We start from the raw sequence: 24,028 nt of genomic DNA, 5'->3' as shown, positions 1-24,028 counted from the left end.
AAAACAAAGCCAGACCAAAGCAAAGCCAGATACAGACACCGAAACAGAGCAAACGTGCGAAAGAAAGGCAAACACTGAAACAGAAAGACCAGACAAACACCAAAACATACAAGAGATCAACAGACACAGAGATCGACAGACAGACACTGAAACAGACCAAAAGACCACAACAGACAGACACCAACAGGGAGAAAGACCAAACACCAACAGCAAAACAGACAGATCAACAGACACCGACACAGAGATCAACAGAGACACAGACACCAAAACAGACAGAAAGACCAAACATAGATAGACAGACTGACACAAAACTAAAACACACACAGACTCAGGGGAATCCCCCCCCCTCACCAGTTAGCACATTCAGAAGGCCCCTTTCAGCTAAGTCCCCAAACTGCAATCAGAACTGACACAATGACCTGAATCACAGCCTTTAAGTGGCGAACATGGCGCAGCACAGCGGCAGCCCTCACCTTGAAGTTGTGTACTTTCTCGTACTTGGGCGCGCGGTCATTCTCCTTCAGTGTGGCTCGCCGCACCAGTGAGGTCAGCTGCGAATAGGCAAAGAGTTTGAGAGGTTGCCACAGGGTGGAAGGCGGCTTCTGTGGGCCCATGCGCATGCCCAGGGCGGCCGCCAGCATGTCCTGCTGCCCACTCTCCTGCTTGTTCTTGTACACCAGGCTCTTGTTCCCCTTTTTGACCGAGCACGATTCCCGGGACGGCATGATAACGCTCAGGATGCGGCCACGCCGCAGAGACCGGCACCAGCGAGAATCTGTGCCGTCCGGCTGAGTGGCGTCTCCGAGGGAATGGGTGACTAATCGGATCAAGAGGCTCCCGGCTTAGCCGATACTCTGCTCCGCAGTCTGCATCGTCTCAAGGACCGTGTTGGTCAAACAGGAGAACGCGGAGGGACGGCGAGAGCGTCCTACCGGCAGTCCATCGAAAATAAACTCTCCTGAAACATTAAAAGGGACAGGCCAGACGGCAGGTCGCGCCTGCACCGGGCTGATCGGAGGAGGAGGGCTGCGTGTGATCAGGGGGCTTCCACACCAGCGCGACTCATCTGCATCTGCGGTAATCCCTGTCCTCCCTGCGCGGAGCTGATAGCCTCTCTGGAACGCAGACAGCACCGAGCATGGAGGCTGCAAGAGTCGTTCGGGAGAGGGAGGGGAGGAGGAGGCGGGGCTAAGCACAGCCAAACTGGACGGGAGAGGTCACATTCACGAAGCAACTGACCAATCAGGGGAGGCTGTGCCGAGCGTCTCTCTCTTTTTTTTTTTTTTTTTTTACATTTGATTCCAAAACACCCCAGCCCCCCACCCCTTCCACTCACCTCCCAGCCTTTGCGGGAGAACCCGAGGAACAGAGGATGGAAAGAGGGGAGGGAGGGAGGGAGGGGGGCAGATCTAGAGTGGGATGATAGCGAGGAGTGAATGAGTCATGCATCGCCACTCAGCTCAGAGCTGCGCAGCACTAATGGTATCCGGAACTGCTACCCGCAAAAGGACCACAAAAGGAGGTGTCCGCCACCGTCAGAGCCTGACTGACGACCACCATTAAAATATATTCGACCTTCCCCACCCCAGCTGGCCGTTGGAGAGCAGGACTCCTGATGCAGAGATCCCCCCCCCCCCCACAGTGACAGAGCCCTATGCCCGGTCCTGAGAACGAGGACCACAGTATTTTAAAACCAGGACTTCTACACGTAGATACACTGAATCTCTGCAACTGAAGCCCCATGGACATACACACATGGTCTGCCTCAACAGCACAGAAAGGCACGGCACAAGGATTATGTAAAAGAAGCCTATTTTCATGCAAAGCGGCCACGGGTCGGACTCATTACTCAGCCTGGGGAGTGAAAGCCCATATGTTTCCTCTGTACGTAATTAAATCCCTTATAAGACTAGGGGCTGCATTGTGCTTCCTCACCTATTCCTCAGTTACATACAGAAAAGGTAACATGCAAGGGAACAAATGCTAATTTCGGAGTGAATATCGTACAAAGCGCATCGCTGTATAATGTTTATTAATGGGCCCCTTGCACCTTTAAAATATCCTGTGAAGCAAGTCCTCGCAACTTGGACTCGCTCCGTAGATGGGACACAATGTACCATCACCGGCAAGCGCAGGAAAGCAGAGCGCCTGTGAACTGAATCCAGCACCAACATACTCCCCCCCCCCGGTCCCTGGGAGGATGGGGGGTGTAAAAGGGGACACATACGGATTATTTACCTACCAGCTACTGGAAAGCTCAGACTGGGGGGTTAATCAAATAGCCTCTGGTTCAGGGTACAGTGAGGTTTGGGGACTAAAAACTGCCCCCCACATGTGACTGTCGACCCGGAGCAAAGATAAAGGCCACTCTGGTATTTGTGAGGGCGATTTGTAGGGGGAGGGCGCCTGGTTCCTAGGACAGGCCATAGACTCTGCCCATCTTTCTTCAGGGTCATAAAAGCTCCAGGCCTGCCACTTGGCCCTGGGAGGGGGTTCCCCAGCCGCGCCCCCCCGAGCCGGCAACGGGACACGGCTTAAATATGAATGACGGTAGTCGGGGACCGGCTCTGGGGGGGGGGGGGGGGCTGGAGTGGTACTAGAGAGAGGCAGATGAAAGGAGGCAGTGGAGAGCTTTCACATGCAGAGCCACACCCCCCCCCCGCAAACGATACCCCCTGCAATCCCACTCTCGGGGTGAGATCCGCTTTGAACGCTCCCCTAATTGACACGGATTGATCGGCTTCTTTTACCCTGAACGCATCCCATAGAGAGGCCCTGCCGAAAGCAAGGAAAAGGGGGGCCCTCCTGGAACACTGAGGGCATACAGTCCCCCCCCACCACAGAAACGGCCCGCGTGAAATAAGAGGGGTACTGCAGGAGAAGGGATCTGCCATGTCTGCCCAATCCGACAGGAGTTCAACAACCAGGTTGGAAAAAAAAACCCTCCAAAAAACACAATAGGTTATATAACATAATTGCCATAAAACATCAACAGTTTAATTGTTGCCATGTACTGGTCTGCTGTGAAGTGTCACTGTTCAGAGCGTCGTGAAGTAAGCCGGACTGGGAGACCCACAGGGGTCCAGAATTCACAGTGACATTCATGTTGAGAGAAAAAAACACAGCATCTCCCCCAATAAGGACCCTGACATTATGTAAGGCTGTGAAGGCATCACTGATGACGCACCAGCACACATAACTGGGACATTAACACTTCAGGAGATGCTCAAAGCTTAATTAAGCAGGAGATCCATCACACCGGGGCACGTGCCATTCTTGGAGTAACTGGGCCCGGGGGGGATCAGATCAACTGGGGAGCAGGCTGGTGCTCTGAACTTTCGAGAGGAAGTTGGGAGGAAAGTCAGGCGGACAGAAAAGGCTCTGCAAAGCAGACTGCGGCAAAACAAAATCAGTGAGTCAGGCGGACACAGAGCTGCTCCCTCTCCTGTCTTGCCGGTGGCGTGGGCGGTGAGTGTTATGTAACGTTATGTAACGTAAAAAAACGCTTATTCACTGATGGACGCTGGGCACCTCACTGGGAGAGCATTCTGAACCCCCCACCACCCCATGCCAGCAATGAAGAAAGCAACACGACTCCCTCGTCTACCCCCCTGGGGGTGTCGCGCACGTCCCATGCTGAGACAGGGCCACCTGAGCGGCCCACAGTGAGACGAGTTTCAGACCCCAATTCTCTGCAGCAGTCACTCCATGCATGATACGACCCAAAAAACACCATTTAGAACACAGCAGTGGCCTTCAGTTGATGTTAGCAACGCTCTTAGGTCACTCTGACAGCCACGGGCAACGGAGAAAATGGGTGGTAAGAGACCGAACACGTACGGCCACGAACTAGGACTGTTTGTTTTGCTCCTTAACTGGAACTTGCATCCCCACAGCTAAAAACCTGTGACTAGATTTTTATAGAAACTGTTACATAAACGGTGAGCAGCTGATGGATAAGTTTACAGGGAGAGAAAAGTGTGTCGAGGACTTTCAAAAGTCCAAAAAAAAGCTGCGTGAATCAAGTTGAGATTGGAACATCGAGATCAGAAGGGCAGTGTGTGCCTCCCACATCCCAGCAGCAGAATTACATTCCACCGCCCGACTCTCAGAGGGCTGCAGAGGGGCCAAAATCAGGAGACGTTTCATCAGAGTGGCGAGCCGGTGGATGTGGTCCTGTCAGGGCTCTGTAGCCTCGCACAGGGTAACACCATTAACATATAACCCTTCTTACTCATCACCATGGCGACGTGCATTGCCAGGTGAGCAAAACGGACTCGAGAACACACGGCAAGGTCATGCGAGAGCCTTCCCCACAAAAAGCTGTCTAGATCTGATTGGCCTGCTGGCTTACATGCAGAGTGGTCCTCAGCCATACCCCGACCTCGTCTGTGAGATCCCAATCAAATTTATTGGTGTGGCATCACAGCAAACACAAGAAAAATAAGGAGGGAAACTGCTGGAAATTAGAGATGCCCGGCGGGCGCAACAAATCCTGATGTCAGCACAGACCTTAAGCTAATATTTACTTATCCGGGCGGTGCAGAAGAGGCTGATGTTCATGCTAATCGAAAGCACACTAAACAGAAGCTCGGTAGAGAGAGGCGCGCTAAGCCGAGGCACGCTAGATGGAGGCGCGCTAAGCCGAGGCTCGCTAGATGGAGGCGCGCTAAGCCGAGGCACGCTAGATGGAGGCGCGCTAAGCCGAGGCTCGCTAGATGGAGGCGCGCTAAGCCGAGGCACACTAGATGGAGGCATGCTAAGCCGAGGCTCGCTAGATGGAGGCGCGCTAAGCCGAGGCACACTAGATGGAGGCATGCTAAGCAGAGGCTCGCTAAATGGAAGCTCGTCAGACAAAGACACGCCAAACAGAAGCTTGCTAGACGGAGGCACGCTAGATGTAGACATGCTAAGTGAAGGCCTGCTTATCAGAGGCACATTAAATAGAAGCTAGGCAGATGGAGGCGCGATAAGCCGAGGCACGCTAGATGGAGGCGCGCTAAGCAGAGGCTCGCTAGACAAAGTCACGATAAACTTAGGCATGCTAAGCAGAGGCTCTCCAAACAGAGGTGTGCTACATGGAGGCGCGCTAAGCCGAGGCTCGCTAGATGGAGGCGCGCTAAGCCGAGGCTCGCTAGATGGAGGCGCGCTAAGCCGAGGCACGCTAGATGGAGGCGCGCTAAGCCGAGGCTCGCTAGATGGAGGCGCGCTAAGCCGAGGCTCGCTAGATGGAGGCGCGCTAAGCCGAGGCTCGCTAGATGGAGGCATGCTAAGCAGAGGCTCGCTAAATGGAAGCTCGTCAGACAAAGGCACGCCAAACAGAAGCTTGTTAGACGGAGGCACGCTAGATGTAGACATGCTAAGTGAAGGCCTGCTTATCAGAGGCACATTAAATAGAAGCTAGGCAGATGGAGGCGCGATAAGCCGAGGCACGCTAGATGGAGGCGCGCTAAGCAGAGGCTCGCTAGACAAAGTCACGATAAACTTAGGCATGCTAAGCAGAGGCTCTCCAAACAGAGGTGTGCTACATGGAGGCACGCTAAGCCGAGGCTCGCTAGATGGAGGCGCGCTAAGCCGAGGCTCGCTAGATGGAGGCGCGCTAAGCCGAGGCTCGCTAGATGGAGGCGCGCTAAGCCGAGGCTCGCTAGATGGAGGCATGCTAAGCAGAGGCTCGCTAAATGGAAGCTCGTCAGACAAAGGCACGCCAAACAGAAGCTTGTTAGACGGAGGCACGCTAGATGTAGACATGCTAAGTGAAGGCCTGCTTATCAGAGGCACATTAAATAGAAGCTAGGCAGATGGAGGCGCGATAAGCCGAGGCACGCTAGATGGAGGCGCGCTAAGCAGAGGCTCGCTAGACAAAGTCACGATAAACTTAGGCATGCTAAGCAGAGGCTCTCCAAACAGAGGTGTGCTACATGGAGGCGCGCTAAGCCGAGGCTCGCTAGATGGAGGCGCGCTAAGCCGAGGCTCGCTAGATGGAGGCGCGCTAAGCCGAGGCTCGCTAGATGGAGGCATGCTAAGCAGAGGCTCGCTAAATGGAAGCTCGTCAGACAAAGGCACGCCAAACAGAAGCTTGTTAGACGGAGGCACGCTAGATGTAGACATGCTAAGTGAAGGCCTGCTTATCAGAGGCACATTAAATAGAAGCTAGGCAGATGGAGGCGCGATAAGCCGAGGCACGCTAGATGGAGGCACGCTAAGCAGAGGCTCGCTAGACAAAGTCACGATAAACTTAGACATGCTAAGCAGAGGCTCTCCAGACAGAGGTGTGCTACATGGAGGCACGCTAAACAGAAGCTCGCTACATGAAAGCTTTAACAGGAGGCAGGTCATGAGTTAATGAACACATGGTATTTATTAAGTCACTGGTGGGGGGGGGGGGGTGATATGGTACATACAAAATAAACTGCTGGAATGGAAACATCCGGTCAGCCAGCGACAACACAGAGACAGAGAGATTATGGTTGATGCCAAGTACAGGAAGCTCTCTCAGCCTAATGGTTACGCACACAGGTTGGGGGCCAGCTCTCGATTTGACCACACAGCTCCTTATATACATTGTAGCCATTTAAGGAAATAATGAGTAAGGTGGCCCCCTCCCCCCATGCCATCCCTGTATCCTAAACCTGTTTATTATGCAGAGGCAGGCACTGCCGGGCCACTAAGCCATTTGCATTAGGAGGGGCCCGTTTTCAGGTGGTCACCACCGTTCAATTTTCACCCGCAGTCGGCAGCCGCAACTGTGAGCGAATCACGGCTCGTTCTGCCATACCAGCAGCAGAGTGGCAGCCGTGGGGGGGGGGGGTACTGCAGTACAGTACATCCTGTCCTTATGTTAATGCCGGCATCCTCTGCCAGCTCTAATCACAGTGACAGGCTGATCGATTGGGTTACACAACGGTACTGAATTACAGCAACCACCCCCCCTGGCTCAACACCACACTCAATCCCCCCCCCCCCCCTCAGAGGGGTGCTACTCACACTGCAGAGATGTTACACTTGCCTGCTACAGCTTCTACTTCATAGGCTGGCTCAGGGTACACTCTGAATGGCCACACAGAGGACATCAGCAGGGACCTGGACCACAGGTTTCCACTGCATTCATTTACAAAATCGGTACTCCTGCAAGCCCCTCCCCATACACACACAAACACAAATTTATTTTGGGGCAAAAAAAAAAAAAAAAAGAACGAAATTCAAATCCCTACAACAATGAACGAAAAGTTTGTATAAAGGCAAACCGGCAGGGAGGTGAAACTGCAGGCACAGGATGAACCTCAGTGTCATGCAGAGGGCCAAGCCGCTAGTGCTAAAGGGGACGCACGGATCAGCAGGTTAGGACAGGTGCCCGCGACCGGAAGGTTGCCGGTTCAAATCCCAGGGTTTGCCATCAGGCCCCTGAGCAAAGCCCTTAACCCCAAACTGCTCCAGGGACTGTCTGATCTTACTCTTCCAGTACTTTGGATAAAAGCATCTAATAAACAAACAAACTAATGCGCATCAAGCACCTGCACACTGGTTATTCCCACAGAAAGCCAACCTGTTCACGCCTGCCTGTGCCTTAAACATCCACTTACGATGCCATCCCGCCAATCCCAAATACGGTGCCACTCAGCCCAAGGGTTACAGTAAATCTGATCCCAAGGTGAATAGCGCCGCTAAACTGCAGGTGTTTTTCAGCTGTCAGCATCTGCCCCCCCCCAAGTATTAAAGCTGTTACAGAAAACTGACGCACAAACATGGGACTGTAACCCACCCCAACCCCACATAGCCACAGAAGATGAAGAAATGACAGAGTCTCCTTCATGGTTTTTTATCTGCTCATAAAGCAGAAGAGTGGGGGTGGGCTGGAGGGGGGGTAGCCCGGTGATGCGGCTGTGCGTGGTGCTTCTTTTGGTCTGGCACGCTGCGAGCACAGCTGCTGCGGAGCGCGGCGCCCCCATCGGGACGGCTGCGTCTGCGCTCCGTGCGTGTGCCAGCACCAGGCCCTTTTGATGAAGCGGCCAGCCCGTCTCCAGGGGAGGGGGGGCCACATTACTGGCTGCTCCGGGGGCTGCACCGCTCCAGTAATTAAATCTGGGTATTCTGAACTGTGAACTGGTATTACCCTCCCCCGCCCAAGGCAAACAGCCCCCCTAAATGTCTCACAGGCTGCCTCTCAAATCCCAGCCTGGCAAATGCATTCCAAGGAGAATCCTCCTCGTTATGTCTGACAATGGCCACAACAAGTAATAAAACATCTGCAAAACAGCATTTGTGTTCCCCCTACGCTTGTAATTTACACAAGATACGTCCTCGATAACAGATGGTCGACCTCTGATGGATGGAATCTCACTATCCAAACACCATTATAAAAGCACCTCAAATCCCAAATTTATTACCCAATGATATCGGTGCTTCAGTTTAAGCAGTTTTTTTTGCAGAAAATACTAGTTCAGTGTAATGATTTCAGGTTGTAGAAACACGGAAAAATATACGTCTGGAAATGGTCTGAAGACAGGCAGCGTGCCACAAATACCGACTCGTTCAGGCTGACGACAAGCCGACAGAGAGGACATCTGCTCCTGTTACGATGAAGATGTCTCCATTTGGCTGCTTGTTAGCATCTGAATGACGGCTAGCATGCGGTATGGAGGAAGTCACGTGACTGGGCCACTGTCCGAGGGCCTGTGGGTTCTCACCTCAGTGGGGGTCCAGCTCCATCTCACTAGATCTACCTCACCTCCCCTGGGTGTCACTTGGTCTGGGTCCTGTGTTTTACTGCTTCTTGATCCCAGAGGACCTGTTTCAGTAGGTTTTAGTCTCAGTGGGTCTTAGTCAATCTACCTCCCTTGGTTTCAGTGGGGACTTTGTTTCGAGTCTCCTACACTGGGTCTGGGTCAGTCCGACCCAGACCAAGGCACTTACCAGCCAGCTATATTTTACAGATGCTTTCCCAGCTACTTAGTTGATGCACCTACTGGATTCACATTAACATATTTAGCAGTAGCAGTATCGAGGATGTTTGCACAGGACATGTCTATCGAAGCTCTTCCTGACAAAGACTAAAGATGTTTGAGGGGTGCGGCCATTTGCTCAGATGGATTAGCAGGCGGGGAGCCAAAGCCAGCACCATGCGTGCTGTGATTCTGCTGCTGCTCACCTTCAGAACCCTGCAAGACTCCATCACAACTGCTTGCAGATTCCTGAGAACTGCACACAAAGTCAGTGTGTCGCACTTGTGGGCACGCTGCCAGCCAGATATTTAAGGGATGAGATTAGTACCAAGTACAATAACTTTGTTGTACATTACATAACAATATAGTGATAATTATGGGCAAATCTTTAAAGCAATATAAAATTTATAGTCTTATGGGACTGGCATCCCCTGCCTCATGCTCTGTGTTTCCTGAGACTAGTGTCCAGCTCCCCATGAGCCTGTGCTGAATAAGCAGTTATAGGAGAGGAATGAATGGCCGTTTGGTGAACCTACAGAGCTTAATTAATATTAAAAGTATGCCTGAGGGCTTGACACAGGACCAAAGCACATCGATCTCACTCCGCACAGGCGAGAGCAGTCAGGAACACCTCCCATGCTGTCGTATACATGGACGCGCGGGGATATCAAACTGGGTCAGCAGAACAGACAACCTCAGTGAAGCCCACAGATGCTGGGGCCTGATTAAAGGGGAAGAGGATCAAAGGCCAGGAGACTCAGATGCCAGGACTGGCATTTCTGCAGCTCTGTCCGAATCGTAAAACACTCAGCCATAGGAGTAGCTGGTAGCTGTGGTAGCTGCTAAATACAGTGGAAATGTTACTTCACGTTTATATATATATATCCTCAGTTCAAATTCCATTCGCAGTGACCTCTAACTCTGTATGTGCCATTGGCTGAATAAAAGCCTCCCGTCGGATCACTGGAACGGCTGATGTCTCATCACTGCCAACTCCTCCACCTTTTCCAGTTTCTCTTATTAACAAGAGGGTTGAGCACTGATAGGTGGGGAAGCACAACCCTCACCTCCAGCCGCCAATAGCACATCGGTGCCGATGCATCCGATAGGGCAAGCCACCAAGGAATGATTCCCAGTCGATTACCTCCCCTTCCCTCAGCGGAACAAATCCAATTTATTTTGCTGTAAGAAGCTCCCAGTGACAATCAGTAAAAGACACCGTCTGGATTTAAACTCTTATCTGGGCTGTAGGACCCTGTGCAGAAAGTTACCCTTAACCACTCTGCCTCGGGGGGAAGCAATAATACTGTAATTTAAATGACCTGCCGCTCAAGTACTTGTTAAATTTGACCCAATTCACATCTGTTGGAGAGGGGGGTGGGCACAGTGCTAAGCGCACTGGTGACACACTGGTGAATGTCCAGAGACTGTATCTGCTCAGTACACAACATGATGATGGTTAGTCTCAGTTACACGGGTGGTGGGCAGGAGTGCCACACACGGCGGCGTTACGTCATCCAACGTTACATCACAGATGTGGGCTGCGCGGATGACTCAAGGTAATTCATTGGTCTAACGACAGCTACAGAACACATACACATACCGTACACAGAAGTGGGCTTGATCTGTGGTTCCTTCCAGCCTGTCCTGGGTGCATAAAGCTATGTACTGTGATCGTCATTCAACAAAAGGGGCCAGCTCAGCTCAAATCAACTGCAGACGCCTTCTCCAGAAATCAAATGGAGATACAAAAGTCCTTTTCCGTTTCTATGTGGCTTCAGAATATGGAAGCCATACTGCTATATTTGCCGATTTCCAACTGCTCATTGTAGTTGTCGTGAGACGTACACACAAGTGGTTCACTCAGCTGCACTCTACCAAGTTTCAAGCGATGTGACAAAGCGATTCGATCTGCACCCTAACAGGCCCAAAGTCTGAGACGCAGTGCTTCATATTGCACAGCCTCATCGCTATTGGATAAAAACTCAACAACGAACGGGAGGTGAGAGAGAGAGAGAGAGAGAGATAGAAACTCAGGGAAACGGCGCCTGCACCACTGTGTGCACTGAGCAACAGGAGTTCTGCTGCAAATCTGAAATGGATGCAGGTCGGTTATGAGCAGAGGATCACTCTTGGGGGGGGGGGGGGGGGGGGGGACAAAAAAAATAAAAAAATAAATAAAAAATCACCCGTTACATCAAATAATATCAAATCAACTACACAAGCACATGGTCCAGACCAAATGAGGCCCGTACTTCACACAACAGTTCAGTGATCATCAATTTAAAGAGAGAAAAGGGGACAGGAGCAAAGCACTGAACGTTCACAGGGATAAAAAAAAGGGAAATCTCCAAAATTAGACTGGGGAAACCTGAACATATGCTACCATGGATACCTTGAAGGAAGCCTGTCCGCTCACTCGGCACTGGGAAGAGGCTTCAGAAGAACTACTGTGCCCCTTTACCTCGGTTTCAAAGTGCAGAATCCTCCAGGCGGTTAGAAGGACCTAGACGGGAGCAGAAACTCCATCTTTAAGCATCCCTCCTGTGCACAGTGTCACGGTAACGTGTGACACGACAGTCAGACTCCCCCAAGGGGGAGGGACCTGGGACTGTCCCTGACTCACGGAGAGGACTGGAAGCCAGCGGACAGACGAGCAGGGGACCTTAACAGAAGGTCGAATCTCAGAGTGGAACCCAGGAGCAGAACTGGAGGGTGCCGGAGCTGCGGCTTTCTCGCACTCCCGCATGGCGGCCCCCTGCGACGGCTCACCGCCAACTGCTGCTAGCCTAAGTGACGACAGCTCCTGAAATCTGTCACTGCCGGGCAAAAAGGAGATCCTGATCTAGGTCAGGCGTGACAAACTGAACGTCCTCATTAATCCCTACTTATTCCTCTTCTAGTTCGGTGGAGATGTGGGGGGGGGGGGTGATATAAAAAAACCAAAACTGCAATGCGGCAGCCCTGACTGGACAGGATTGTTTGCGCAAGGGTACACTCTCAATTACAGGGCAGGACGGCAGAGGACAGAGTCGGACACATCCCACCGATGGAGTGGGGGGGCCCGAGGGTGCCAGACGGCCCGACATTTCATTAAAGCCGGCTTTGTACATTATTATTTCTCCAAGAGCATGACAGCACCCAGGTATGATCTTCCTGATCCTGCTCTGCTGTGTTCAGGTCAGCAAATCCAGAGAGGCACCTCTGTACTTCACAGAGAGGCATCGTTAAAGGATGCAGGACAACCTCGGGACAGAAATGGCTCAGAGATGTAGTCTGAGCTTCACCAGGGGCATCCGGAGAGCTTAAAAGCACAATAAGTGTGCTTTTGCTTCATGGCCTCTGGACATGCTTTGTATATAGGGGAGGGGGGTTCTCAGATGCAGCACGGGCTGGGGGGGGGGGGGGGGCTTCAAAAACAAGATATACTGAATCAAAAAAAAAAAAATAAATAAAAAATAAAAAAACAGGCTTTTAAAAGTATGTGTTAAAACACACAGCTATTCTCTATTGGATCAGAGATATGAGGTTTTCCTTGGGTGACTCTGCAGTGAGACACTTTGCAAGAAGTGGAAAAAAAAACTGCAGTAACCAGGAGATAAAGATCGACCTCAACAATGCAATATCCGGACGGCTCAGACGAGCATTACGAGCGAGCTGCAAGTATCCAAAAGTCAACAGAGCAGCTTGTCTTGGATCAGCGCTAACTCAAAAATCATATTAACGGCAAAACTGTGGCTGGCAACCGCACAAGTGGTAAGAAAGGTGTCACACAAACAGTTAAGGGAGAGACGCTGCGTTCCCTTTAGTCCCAAAGCCTCAAAAATATACTAAACATTGGGAGATTATTTAAATTAAGTAAATAACTCCTTACAAAACAAAGTCGATTAGAAGCAAAGAGCAGCTTATGTAACAGGCCGATTCGATGGCTCTGCCAGAATAAAATACGATACAAAAGACAGGGAGATGTACGCTGACGAGCTTCACATGAAACCGAACGACCAGTTGGCTGGAACACAAGAAGAACTGCTCACCCTCTCCTCTGGATCCGCCTCTTCTCGGCCATCTACGTTGTCCCGCTCATCGGGGGTGTCTCGGAGGACAGGTGCGTGTCGCTTGAGGGCCGGCTCGCGGTTGAGGGTGGTGTACCCCACATGCTCGTAGATGGGGTTGATAGTCATCTTGGCAATGTACTCCGCTGCCTTGGTCTCCACGTAGAGCGTGATCAGGCCGTCCGTCACCAGGTCGTGGATGGACTCGAAGCGCTTTTCCCCGACAAAGTGCTTGCCATCATGGTAGAGGCGGAAGTTCTTGGTCTGGTTCCCGAATCTGGGTTTTCGAGGGGGACAGGGACGGCGAAAAGTCATGAGGGAGAGCCAAACGCCCGGAGCATATGGAGGAGAACATGGTTTACACATCTCTGTTTTGCCTGCAGACAAGTCTCCCTTAAAGGGATGACTGGTTCTGTCATCACACTGCTGGTGGTTCGGACCAAAAAGCTACAGAAAACATGGAGGAAAAAAGAAAAAAGAAAAAAAAAAAACACATCCCAACCCTGGCAAAGACTCAAAGCCGCATCCAGTTTTCAGTTAGCATGTAACAAACCCCCTCTTGGTGGTGGACACCAAGGTGCGCGGACATGGCCTTGACTTCTGTGCTCCCATTTCAGGCAGGAAAAGGGTTTTCAGAATTGCAGCCGGGGCAAAAATTGAGCCAATGAAAACTCTGCTGGTGCCAAAAGCACCGCTGCACACCAAAGCAGGAGACCAGCGGGCTGCCTTCTTCACTGCAGAGACGAAGCCTGATTTCGCTTCCATGCGGTGGAGGGTGTCCACATTCTGGACTTTTTTGGGGTTAGAACCTGAGAGCAATCTCCTAATGGCCGACTAACAATGGGGGACTCTGGACACGTTCACACGTCCATCAAGCTGCCCCTGAGGCTCTTGGAAGGCACCAGACTCCAAAGGCCAGTAAGTTCAATAACGTAAGATGAGACATCTCCTTTGTTCCCCAGTAATTCCACATCCACTCCAGCACAAGTTCCTCCACTTACTTGGCAGAGACTGCTAATGGAAAGTGATTACGAGGGCATTAAATTGCAAAAACATGTAGGCAGGAAGAGACTTCATGAATGTTCATGTTAGGGGAGGGGTTGTACTTTTTCATTCAGCCAATCTCTGTTTGCAAACAGATAACCGCAGATACAGGCGATGACCCGGCCAGGCTGCCGACTCACAGCCGAATCCACGTTTGACCTTCGCCCCCTGCTCAACGTTTTAACGTTAACCAATCTGGAGACTTACAAAAGCTCACCAGTTTCCCCCACGAAGAAGAATTTTTAATTATGCGACCAGTCTGGCATCGCAGGCCCTGACAGCCCCACTTATGAATATTTCTGACCTTATTTGTATTTTCATTATAGCAGTGACATCACACGTGGAGATACTATCCCTTAATCCTCATTTTAAAAGCCTGTCAAAAGACAGACGGTTACAAAGCGGCGGAGATGCCAGGTGACAGGAAGAGCGACACTCGGCCAGACGGGGATAAGGTATGGATAACACAGCTGAACTCAATTAACACGTGAAATGAAAATGTTAACCCCACGGCAAGAACAAACTTAGCAGAATCCATAAGTGAATTTCAACAATCCCTGCAGAACCAATACAGGTCCTGACAGTGTAGACAGATACATCACTCAAACTTAACGAATATTTCTATATCAAAACACACACACACAATAGTAAAAGGGCGGATGAAGCCGCAGCACTACGCATGTGTGCGTACATCCTAATGTGAAGCTGGAAGCCCAGGTATTTTTTGGAATGCTGCACCATAATGGATATTTATTTTGTTATGCTTTGTATTTCTTGAGACAATGTTTGTGCGGCACAGTTGTAATATAAAGCTGTAATACGAATACAGTACAGATCAAGTGCAGATAATTTTCTAAACTTTATTTTTTAATTACCGTGTTTTATTTTTATTTACTTTTAAGTAAATTTTAGTTCTTATCAGTAGATTGCAGCAGTCTTTTATGTAAGAATGACTGTCATACTTTGTTCAGTAAACCACTGTTTAATAAAGAAGAAACAAAAACATAAATCGCTTCTTTTTTTTTTAGCCCCCGAATACTGTTCAGAATACTGGAGGAGTGTGAAATGGGCAAATGAGGGGCCCCGTTTCTCCCCAACACACCCGAAATGCCAAAGAATGAAGGAACTCCATTTTCAAAATAAATTAATTAACATCCACACCAACAGTCTTTGTTTTTCTCCATATATTCAACATACAATACAAAAGTAGCCTTATAGCATATAGTATGAAACCAGTAAGAACCACCAAAGGAAATACAAGCAGTGTGACTCTGATAGTTCGGGATTATTCACTCCAGGCCATGTTGCCATGTGACCACGCACATTGGGGGGGGGGGGGGGGGTCATATAAAGCAACCCCCACTAAACCAGATAGACAGCGGTAATATTCAAGCCAGAAGATGCTCGGGTAGGCCTGAGACGTCTGAGGTGAGGGGAGGTATATTCAACGCAGGAGAAATGGAAACTGGTGGTGTGAGATGCGTCAGCGGTTAAAATAACAGCCACCATTGAGGAGGAGAGGGAGAAGCTGGTGATGGAAGCTGACTGGGGGAGGGGGGGGCACAACATAAAGGGCAGACCACCTGCCCTCCTTCCACCTCCTCCCCCACCCACACAGGAACACCCTATTCAGACTTCTCACTCGGCCTGCTTATAAATGGGTAAGCTGGTGGTCCAGGCTATAGGGTCCCATGGGACAAGGCCAGAAGCACAGTGCAGACCCCCCAGCCTCCCATAACCCCCATAGCGCCGGCTCTCCTTTAGTGAGAAAGGCCCCGCAGAACCAGCCCAGATACTGCCGTGTACATTTAATGGCCAAATCAGGGTTAGGCAGCGCGTCCCTGATCCAGTTTCATTCTCCAAAAAAAAAATAAAAAAAATCTATTAAACAGTGTGCATCTTCAACCAATTTAAAACTTCACCTCAGAAATTAAGTGATATTTTTAACACACTAAATACATTTCCAGTACCTTGACCTAGAAATTGCATTGGAAACAAAACCAAGTTTTAGGGCCAGGCGGCCCTGACCGGGCTTAGTGGTTAGAAGATGGGTGGCAGGGTAAGTTTCATGTTTTGTGAGAGCACAGACGCCCCCCTTCTCCCGTTTAACTAGCGGCCACTGCAGGCACGACTCAAAGATGGAGAAGCTGTGAAAGCTGGATTACATTTCCATAAAGTGACTCAGTGTTTCTTCCAAACCCCGACACGTCTGTGGCCCACCAGACCCTTAAAAGGAACACTTACAGCTTTTCGAACACCGGAAAAAAAATGAATAAAGCAGAATTTGCATTAACACTTTCTGACTGATTAATAATTGCAAGAAAAACCTGAAGAACCACAAAATAAAATTTTGGGAACGGCCCCAATGTAAGTGCATAGAACACAATGTGATTTTAAAGAGACATCACCACCTCCTACTCAAAGACTAATCTGAGAGAAGCTGCACATCTAGTACCAGAGACAGTGACTCACTTAACTATCAGATAGCAAACTTCTGTTTGCTTTGGGAACACAAATAAAATGCAGGATCGCATTCAACCAAGCGCTCCTCTTCATAATCTGCTTGTCTAAACAAGGGACCCAGAGCCCAGCTGGAGGTGTACAGCAGGCTGGGACCAGGACGAGATGGTGACCCATCCTCACGCACCTCCAGAGACATGTTTGCACACCTAAAACTACTGAATGTCACTGGAATGGGGACACACACACACACAAAGTCTCAGGAGAAAACTCACAAGGCATGGGCTAATCATGGGGCTAATCAGGCCATGGGTCATTATATTCTAGCGTTTCTCAATCCGACCTACAGCCGGTCTGCATTTTTGCTCTCGCCCAGCTCCCAAGCTAAAATGTAAATGTCTAGCAGGGAACTCAGAGGGAGCAAAAACATGAACCGGCTGTGGGTCTCCAAGGACCGGACTGGGAAGCACTGTTATATGCTAATCAACCACAGGATGTAATGCTAATTACAAGTGCTTCCACTTGGTATAGATTGGAAGCTCAGCCTTGCCGCACTTATGCCTAGTAGACTCCTTGACAGTCGTATGTTTGTAATGTGCTATCTGCCACACTTGTACTTCACTTTGCTAAATAAAATAAATGTAATTAACTTCTTAGCTAGTGTGCAGTTGGGCAAATTTCCCAGGGTGTCATTTTGCATACAAGTCACAAATGCTTTGGTGTCTGACTCGTCCTTGATATGATGTCACATCACCTACAACCTCAGCTGCACAGCAAACACATTCACTCCTTGGACTTACTGTATTTCTGCACACATTACAGAAGGAGGGGCTTGGAAGGGGGACGGCCGCACTGACCTTAAGGCCAATGTGTAGGTGCCTGGCTGCCGCTGGCTCTCCCTGATGAGATAGCTGCCCTCCGCAGCACTCAACAACTGATCAGCTTCTTCTCGGGAGATCATGCCGTGGTACCTTACATCCAGAGGAGGAAACTATTCTTACAACAAAGAAGGAAGACTTTACTTTCTAGTAATGTCAGGTTTCATATTAACACACACACACACACACACACACACACACACACACACACACAACTTACTCTCTTCCATAGTACTTAGGACGATTTTCCACCTGCAACAAAAGAACACATCAGACGAAAACAAATCAGAACAATATATTAACATCAAGACAACATTTCAGGAAAAAAAAACCTGATTTAAGAGGCCAGCAGAAGACAAACCATGGGATGTACATGTTAGTGGGGGCGTCAGTTCCCCTTTTCCGAGAATCGACCTGTCTTCTATCTGAAAGGTCATCTTCAGGCCTGAAGAGTGACTTGATGTTACCAACAACAATGATCAGTATCAGTGGCAGCTCCTGTGGTGGAACACGGGGCCCTCCATGTCGGAACATGCACTGAAACCCAAACCACAATCGAGTCTCAACGCAAACGATGAGTAAGTGACCCACGTAGGAACATGGGGCAGATTATTCAGCTGTGGGGCCACTTCTGAGGTTCCAAAAGCTGCCACCCCTACAGAGCAGTAAATGTGTAATAAAGGAACATAGTGAAATGAAATAATGTTGTTTCGGTTGCCATTTGCACAAGTATGAGTACAGGTAGGTCAGAATGCTTCTTTTTGCTTATCCCATCTTGCTCTCCACTGAGATTCACTCACACACACTCATATTTTTAAAGATGAGAGTGAAGCTTGGGGTCTGAGCACAGGTTCAGTCATTTCTCTGGCAGCCCTGAAGCATTTCGGTGGGTTAGGGGCCTCGCTCAAAGGCCCAATGGAGGGGCAATTATTCTGTTGAGGCTCAAACCAGCGACCTTTCAATCACAGGCACAGATGCTTGACCTGCTGACCCATACATTGCCCCCATGTACATCATTGTTGGGACTGGAATTAGGACCAAAATAGGTTTCCTTTTAAAGTCTTCTTGGAAGAATTTCATATCACCTTCATATCAGCAAGCTAAATAAACATACAGTCATTGAAACACTACAGGTCTCATCCTTCTCCTCACTTCAACACGGGAAGCGAATGTGAGAGCCAGCAAGCCGGAAGAGGTATAGGGCCCTAGAGAGCTCACACCTCCCAATGCTGCCGGGCGTCTCTCCTCAACGCAAGCTCGGCGTGAAGCCCAAGGCTCGCTGGAGTACAGGATGAGTTAATTAAGAGGGGGCGAGATATCTGCAAAGTCAACGATAAAAAAACGCAATTTGCGACAGCGCACAGTGAACACAGAGGCGGTGTTGGGGGCAGGGCTATCAGTGCTTGGTTATATTGTCAAACGTCCGTGAATTTAAATGACGCATTAAGGGCTCTCCAGCATGAGAGGAGCAAAATGCCTCACTCCACTGCGAGAACATCTCCGGCAGGCTCCCAAGAAAGGCAACCCTGGTATGTTACAGACTGTCCAGGGCTGTACTCTCTTCAGAAGAAAAAGGAGCAGGTGAAGAGACTCAAAAACAAGCTAATGCCGGATTCTGCATGGTCTGGTACTGGATTTAGCATCAGGCTCAAATCACTCCCATTCAATCCTCACATGGCAACACGTGACCACGCAGTTCCAGATTAGCGCCTTGCTAGCTGGGTCAGGACCGTGTGTGCGTGCAAAGCCCAGCTCAGCCGCCAACCTCCCTCAAAGGCAGGAACTGACGGGACAAACCGGCCCAAAGGTGGCTAGGTTTGTGGCTGATCCCAAATGAGGACTACCAACTGTGAGCACGGAACGATAGTACTGCCCCTTCACCACTTTACCAGACATTTGGCCTATTTGAAAAAGCACAATCAATCTGCAGGCGTACTGCTGACAGCTATCTTATTCAGGGACATTAGTGTGGAAGCAGCAGGAAGGAACAGGACAAAAAGCCAGGGAAGGTCAGATATACAGTAACCAATAAGGACATCCAGGTATACAACGGACCCAAACAATCGCAACCTGAGGTACTGAAAAGAAAGAATTGGTATACAGAATGTGGGCTGAGCACCTGACCCCCTCTAAGCCCAGGACATCCAGGACCCTCCCCCATCCACGACCTCATTATAAACACACTGGGAAACAATAAGTACAAATATGTTGGAGAGAAACACCACAATTCTCCAGTACATCTCAACTGAACTGGAAGTTTCACATGCAGTTCAGAGGGCTCTAAGTTCCACTATTTGGGCATGTGGTACCTGTCACTGTTCCATAGTTAAACCCTCCCAGGAGAGAGGGCCTGCCTTGTCCGTCCATCATTACAGACAGTTGGGGAGAACTCAAGCAGGCCCTGAATCAAGTATGGGGCTGCGTAATTGGCGGGGGAGGGGCAAGTTTTCACCATAAACAACCTGAACTCAGAGCGTGTTCCCTAAACAAGACCCAGAACGGCACGGCACCCATTGCGGAGGCACTCAGCGGAAACATCCCATGCAGGGAGCGACCCTCCGATTCAAAGCTGCCCCAGGAGCCCAAAGAACGGAGAAGGGTCTCAGCGTGGAGCGCACATCGGTGAGGGAGGGGGACGCCGGAGGCTTGACGTGCGTTTGAAGCGAACAGGAAGAGCCCGGTTCCCTTTGTAGCGAATCAAAAACAAGCGGAGGCCTCCCTGTCAGGAACATCAGCATGTCTGTGGCACTCTTTGTTGCTGAAGATCACTCCTTTATTTTATTTTTTTACCTCAGCCAAATCCCCCATCCCCCACAGCCCCACCACTACCACTTTCGTACACAATGACAAACTCGACAATTAAACTGCAACTATCATTTCAGTGGAAACAAAATCCTCTCACCAGTCAGTCAATCTGCCTAATTACCACAACGTTAATTTAATTTATTGACATTATCTAATTGACTGTTTTACTGGGCTCGTTTTATTCATTAAAAGTCTTCCACTTGGATGTGCCACACGCTTTTAATTAGAATTTCACGCACATTCCAACCCCGCGTGTAACCCCATAAAGGAAGAGGTTAATTAACACTCCAGTGTACTGGTGGGTCATCATTTCCCCATTTTAATCACAGTACGGTTTAATATCTGCAGTGCTTTGAAGCACATAGGCAGGGAGTCAAAACACAATCCACCCTTAAAATGGCTAAGACCAATATTCATGGGTAATACAAAATTAATATACAATTAATAATTAACACACATACTAACAGGGGCAGCACCTCCAAGGCTGTTTGTGATGTGTTTGTCTGAAGCTTGTACATGCTTTACATTGCCCATAGTGTGTTTGCGGGATTTCTGCTACACTGGCTTCCCAGCGAGAGGTACAGGCTTCAGGCTTGCGGGGAATGGATGAACAGATGAGGGTGGCTATATTGATTCATAACACCATGGCAGCACCCATCCATCCATGTAACCGCTTGTCCTGTTCAGGGTCGCAGGGGAGTCTAGAGCAGGCAGGGAACAACCAAGGATCAGGTGCCAACCCATCACAGGGCGCACACACACATCAGTCACTCACATATGCACATCTATGGGAAACGTGCTAACTCCAACCAACCTCGGCATGTCTTCGGAATGACGCCACATGTTTTTCCCCTTGATGGCATGGGGAGAGCATGCAAACCCCAAACACATGGAGCCACGGCGGAGACTCGAACCCCGGTCCCAGAGGTGTGCGGCACCACTGGTAACCACTGCACCACCCCACTATGCTAGTAACTAGAGAAAAAGAACAAACCTCAGGCAGAAATTTACTAAAAACCTTAGTAAAATGGCCGCAGGTAAGGAAACCACAGAGAAAAGAATGAATAATAATACATTTATATGTCGCAGAGGATAAAATCTCTGAAATTTTCTGAGAACTAACCTAAAGGAGATACAGAGTGATCAGTCCATGTAACGGGAGAGGAAGAAAACCGTACTTGCGGACGCGATTTTGTGCGGCGCTGTGAGACACCGCCCAGCGCGTCTGCCGTGTCCTGCAGGCTGGACTGGGGGCCGTCGCCACATTCCCTCCTCATTTGCATATTCTGAATGACATGTAAATCAAGCCGCTCTGGTCTAGATTTCCCGGGATGATATGAGGAAAAAGGCATCAGGTCTCATGTCTCCTGAGAATGTAGCCCTCGGGGACAGAGCAGGAGAACCGGGAAGTCCTCACATGCGACTGTCTGCACCCGCTGTTAATTAATTATTAACGCTTTTGCGGAAGAAAGGGGCCATCATGCCGTTTGCGATACGCTTCACAGAACTGAGCCTGATTAACCGGGCAGCCAGCTCAATGGGGGGGGGGGGCAGAGCTATGGGGCAGGACTGGCCGGCCTCAGTGGGGGATTAGTGGGGGGGGGAAGCCCGTGCCATCCAGGCCAGCGGGGATGCCACTATCCGCCTGCGGTGCTGCAGCCTCAGAGGCATCACCCCACACCCCAGGAACATCAGCTCGCTCTGTGGGTCCTTCTGTAATGTTACTATATCCCAGACTGGGCCTTTTTCAGGGAAACGTCTTGGGAAATGTACAGCATGGAGAAATAACCAAAACAAGCTGAGCTGAACATGACCAGGGGCATAGCTGAGGACTTCCTGCTACTGAACAATTCAGCTGGGATTAACCCTTCCTAGGTCCAGGATTAACAATGTTCAGGGCTGAGGTGGCTCACAATCCCCCCCACCCCCAACCTACACACAATAACTAATGATGAATATCCATTAAATATGCAGGCCGATTACCTCCAGGTTTTTAATTAAAGCCACGCATGAGGGTAGGGGTACAAACTACATTTGAATGTTCATAAGTCCTTTATTATGGTGTCCTGGATAGCAGATGGTCGAAACTGCACCAGAAAGGCTTCAAAAACGTGGAGCTTTCAGCAATTACTGACAAGACAACGGCAATAAGGCAATGATAATTCATTCCAGACACGTAACCTAAATATTAAAATTGTAATTCAATGCGATCCCTTCGTGCGCCTGTTATCACATTCGCTTAATATTTAATGATTCCTTTCCCTTTTTCCTAGAATATATTTTACAAGTTGTTTTACAAAATTACTGGATATTTTCTTTTACTTATACCAGTTATAGAGAACCACATACAATATTAAAATTAAGAGGGAATCAATTTGCACATAACCAAATAATTTTACTTGGAAGGAAAAAAAAAATACAAGAAGGGAGATGGAATTAAATACTTCTCTAATGTAGCTTCGTAATAAAAAAAAAAAGAGAACTTATTTAGATAAAGATCTATTTGAGAATATTTGCTTTATATTTAAATGCAAAAGCGCTTCCATTTGGGAAGTGTCAATAGCAAGAGTGGAGTAAAAAGGGCCAAATCAATCTGCCGGGGGGGGGTTAGACGGCATGCTTAAGGGGGGTAATTTGTCGCAAACCTCTGCAAGGCTTCACTGCCCGATCCTCCAGCTTAATGCCAGCTTTAGTGACAGCCTTTTCAGTTCCTCCGGTAATCCCGGGTGAGCAGCACTGAAGCAATCACACACAAGACTCATAACGGGGGCAAAAAATACCCGTCACGTGCAACCCACAGAGCTCAATGAGGGCCGAGCTATTTTCAGGCAGGACGTGGACCCAGTGCTCACCTGACCCGCTGTGAGAACAAAGAGACCCCCGCGGCAATGAAACTCCGCACAGCCAAAAACGGCAGCTAAAGGAGGCCACCTTGTCGGTATCGTCTCCCTTTGTCGGAGAGGGAGGGGAGGGGTTGAGACGATAATTCCTAATTGGTCAGGGTTGAGGAGAGAAGGAGGGAGGCAGGGTGATGAATAGGCAGGGAGTAAGGCTGAGGTGATGAGACTGGGAGGGCATACATGGTGGAGAGGGTGGGGGGGGGGGGGGTACCTTCAGCTAATTTCACTAATGGAACAAGATCATGCCACAGATGCCAAAGTGGTGGGGGAGCATTGTGTTTGTGTGTGTGCCTCTGCGTGGGTCATGTATATATTATGTTGTGGGGACCACACAATGTGATCAAAACCTGTTATTTTGTTACTCTGTTATTAAGTTCTGCATGCCAGAACTATAAGGGGAAACTCAATTTTATAAAAATCTGTGACTGCAATAAAAATTTTTTTTAAAAAACTCCAAATGTCAAAATTCTTACATTTTCTTTGGTTAAGGTTAGGGCTGGGTAGGGGTTAAGGTTGTCATTGTTGGGATTAGGGGTATACCCATAGAAATGAATGGACGGTTCCCACAATGACATAAATATAAACATATGCATGTATGCATGTGTGTGTGTGTGGGGGGGGGAGGTGCGCAGACACTAACAGAATAAACAGCAAAGCAGTTACATGATTGGTCAGTCCGGCATCAGTGTGAGCAATACCGGGGTTACATGATTGGTCAGACACAACAGAGGAGCAGCATAGCAGGTGATTGGTCAATGACACTCAAGCAATATCATTGGCCAAACACCGGAATAAACGGTGCATCAGCCGGATAAACTTTGGATGCGGTGTTAAGCCATCTGAGCAGGCTCACCTCACTGGTGCAAGTGACGCGTCGCGGGTGCGGCGCCTCCTGCTGGAGCTGGTACACTACGAAAGGAGCAAAGAGGTCAGCCATTCCCGCAGCAAAA

The 24,028-nt window shown here is 49.5% G+C and overlaps 1 protein-coding gene across 1 annotated transcript in view; it reads right to left on the bottom strand.

Annotated features, from left to right (window-relative positions):
- Nucleotides 1–24,028, bottom strand: part of chn1 (chimerin 1) — a 38,472-nt gene that overhangs the window by 10,126 nt on the left and 4,318 nt on the right. Inside the window, exons 4-8 of the mRNA XM_048979919.1 lie at nucleotides 23,932–23,987; nucleotides 17,594–17,625; nucleotides 17,353–17,466; nucleotides 12,974–13,268; nucleotides 474–551 (exon numbers count right to left, since the gene is read on the bottom strand). Coding sequence (XP_048835876.1) covers nucleotides 474–551; nucleotides 12,974–13,268; nucleotides 17,353–17,466; nucleotides 17,594–17,625; nucleotides 23,932–23,987 — 575 coding nt within the window. The remainder of the gene's footprint in view (nucleotides 1–473; nucleotides 552–12,973; nucleotides 13,269–17,352; nucleotides 17,467–17,593; nucleotides 17,626–23,931; nucleotides 23,988–24,028) is intronic.

The sequence above is a fragment of the Brienomyrus brachyistius genome, chromosome 16 (genome assembly GCF_023856365.1).
Source record: "Brienomyrus brachyistius isolate T26 chromosome 16, BBRACH_0.4, whole genome shotgun sequence".
Lineage (NCBI taxonomy): Eukaryota > Metazoa > Chordata > Actinopteri > Osteoglossiformes > Mormyridae > Brienomyrus > Brienomyrus brachyistius.
This window is presented reverse-complemented; position numbering and strand designations above follow the sequence as displayed.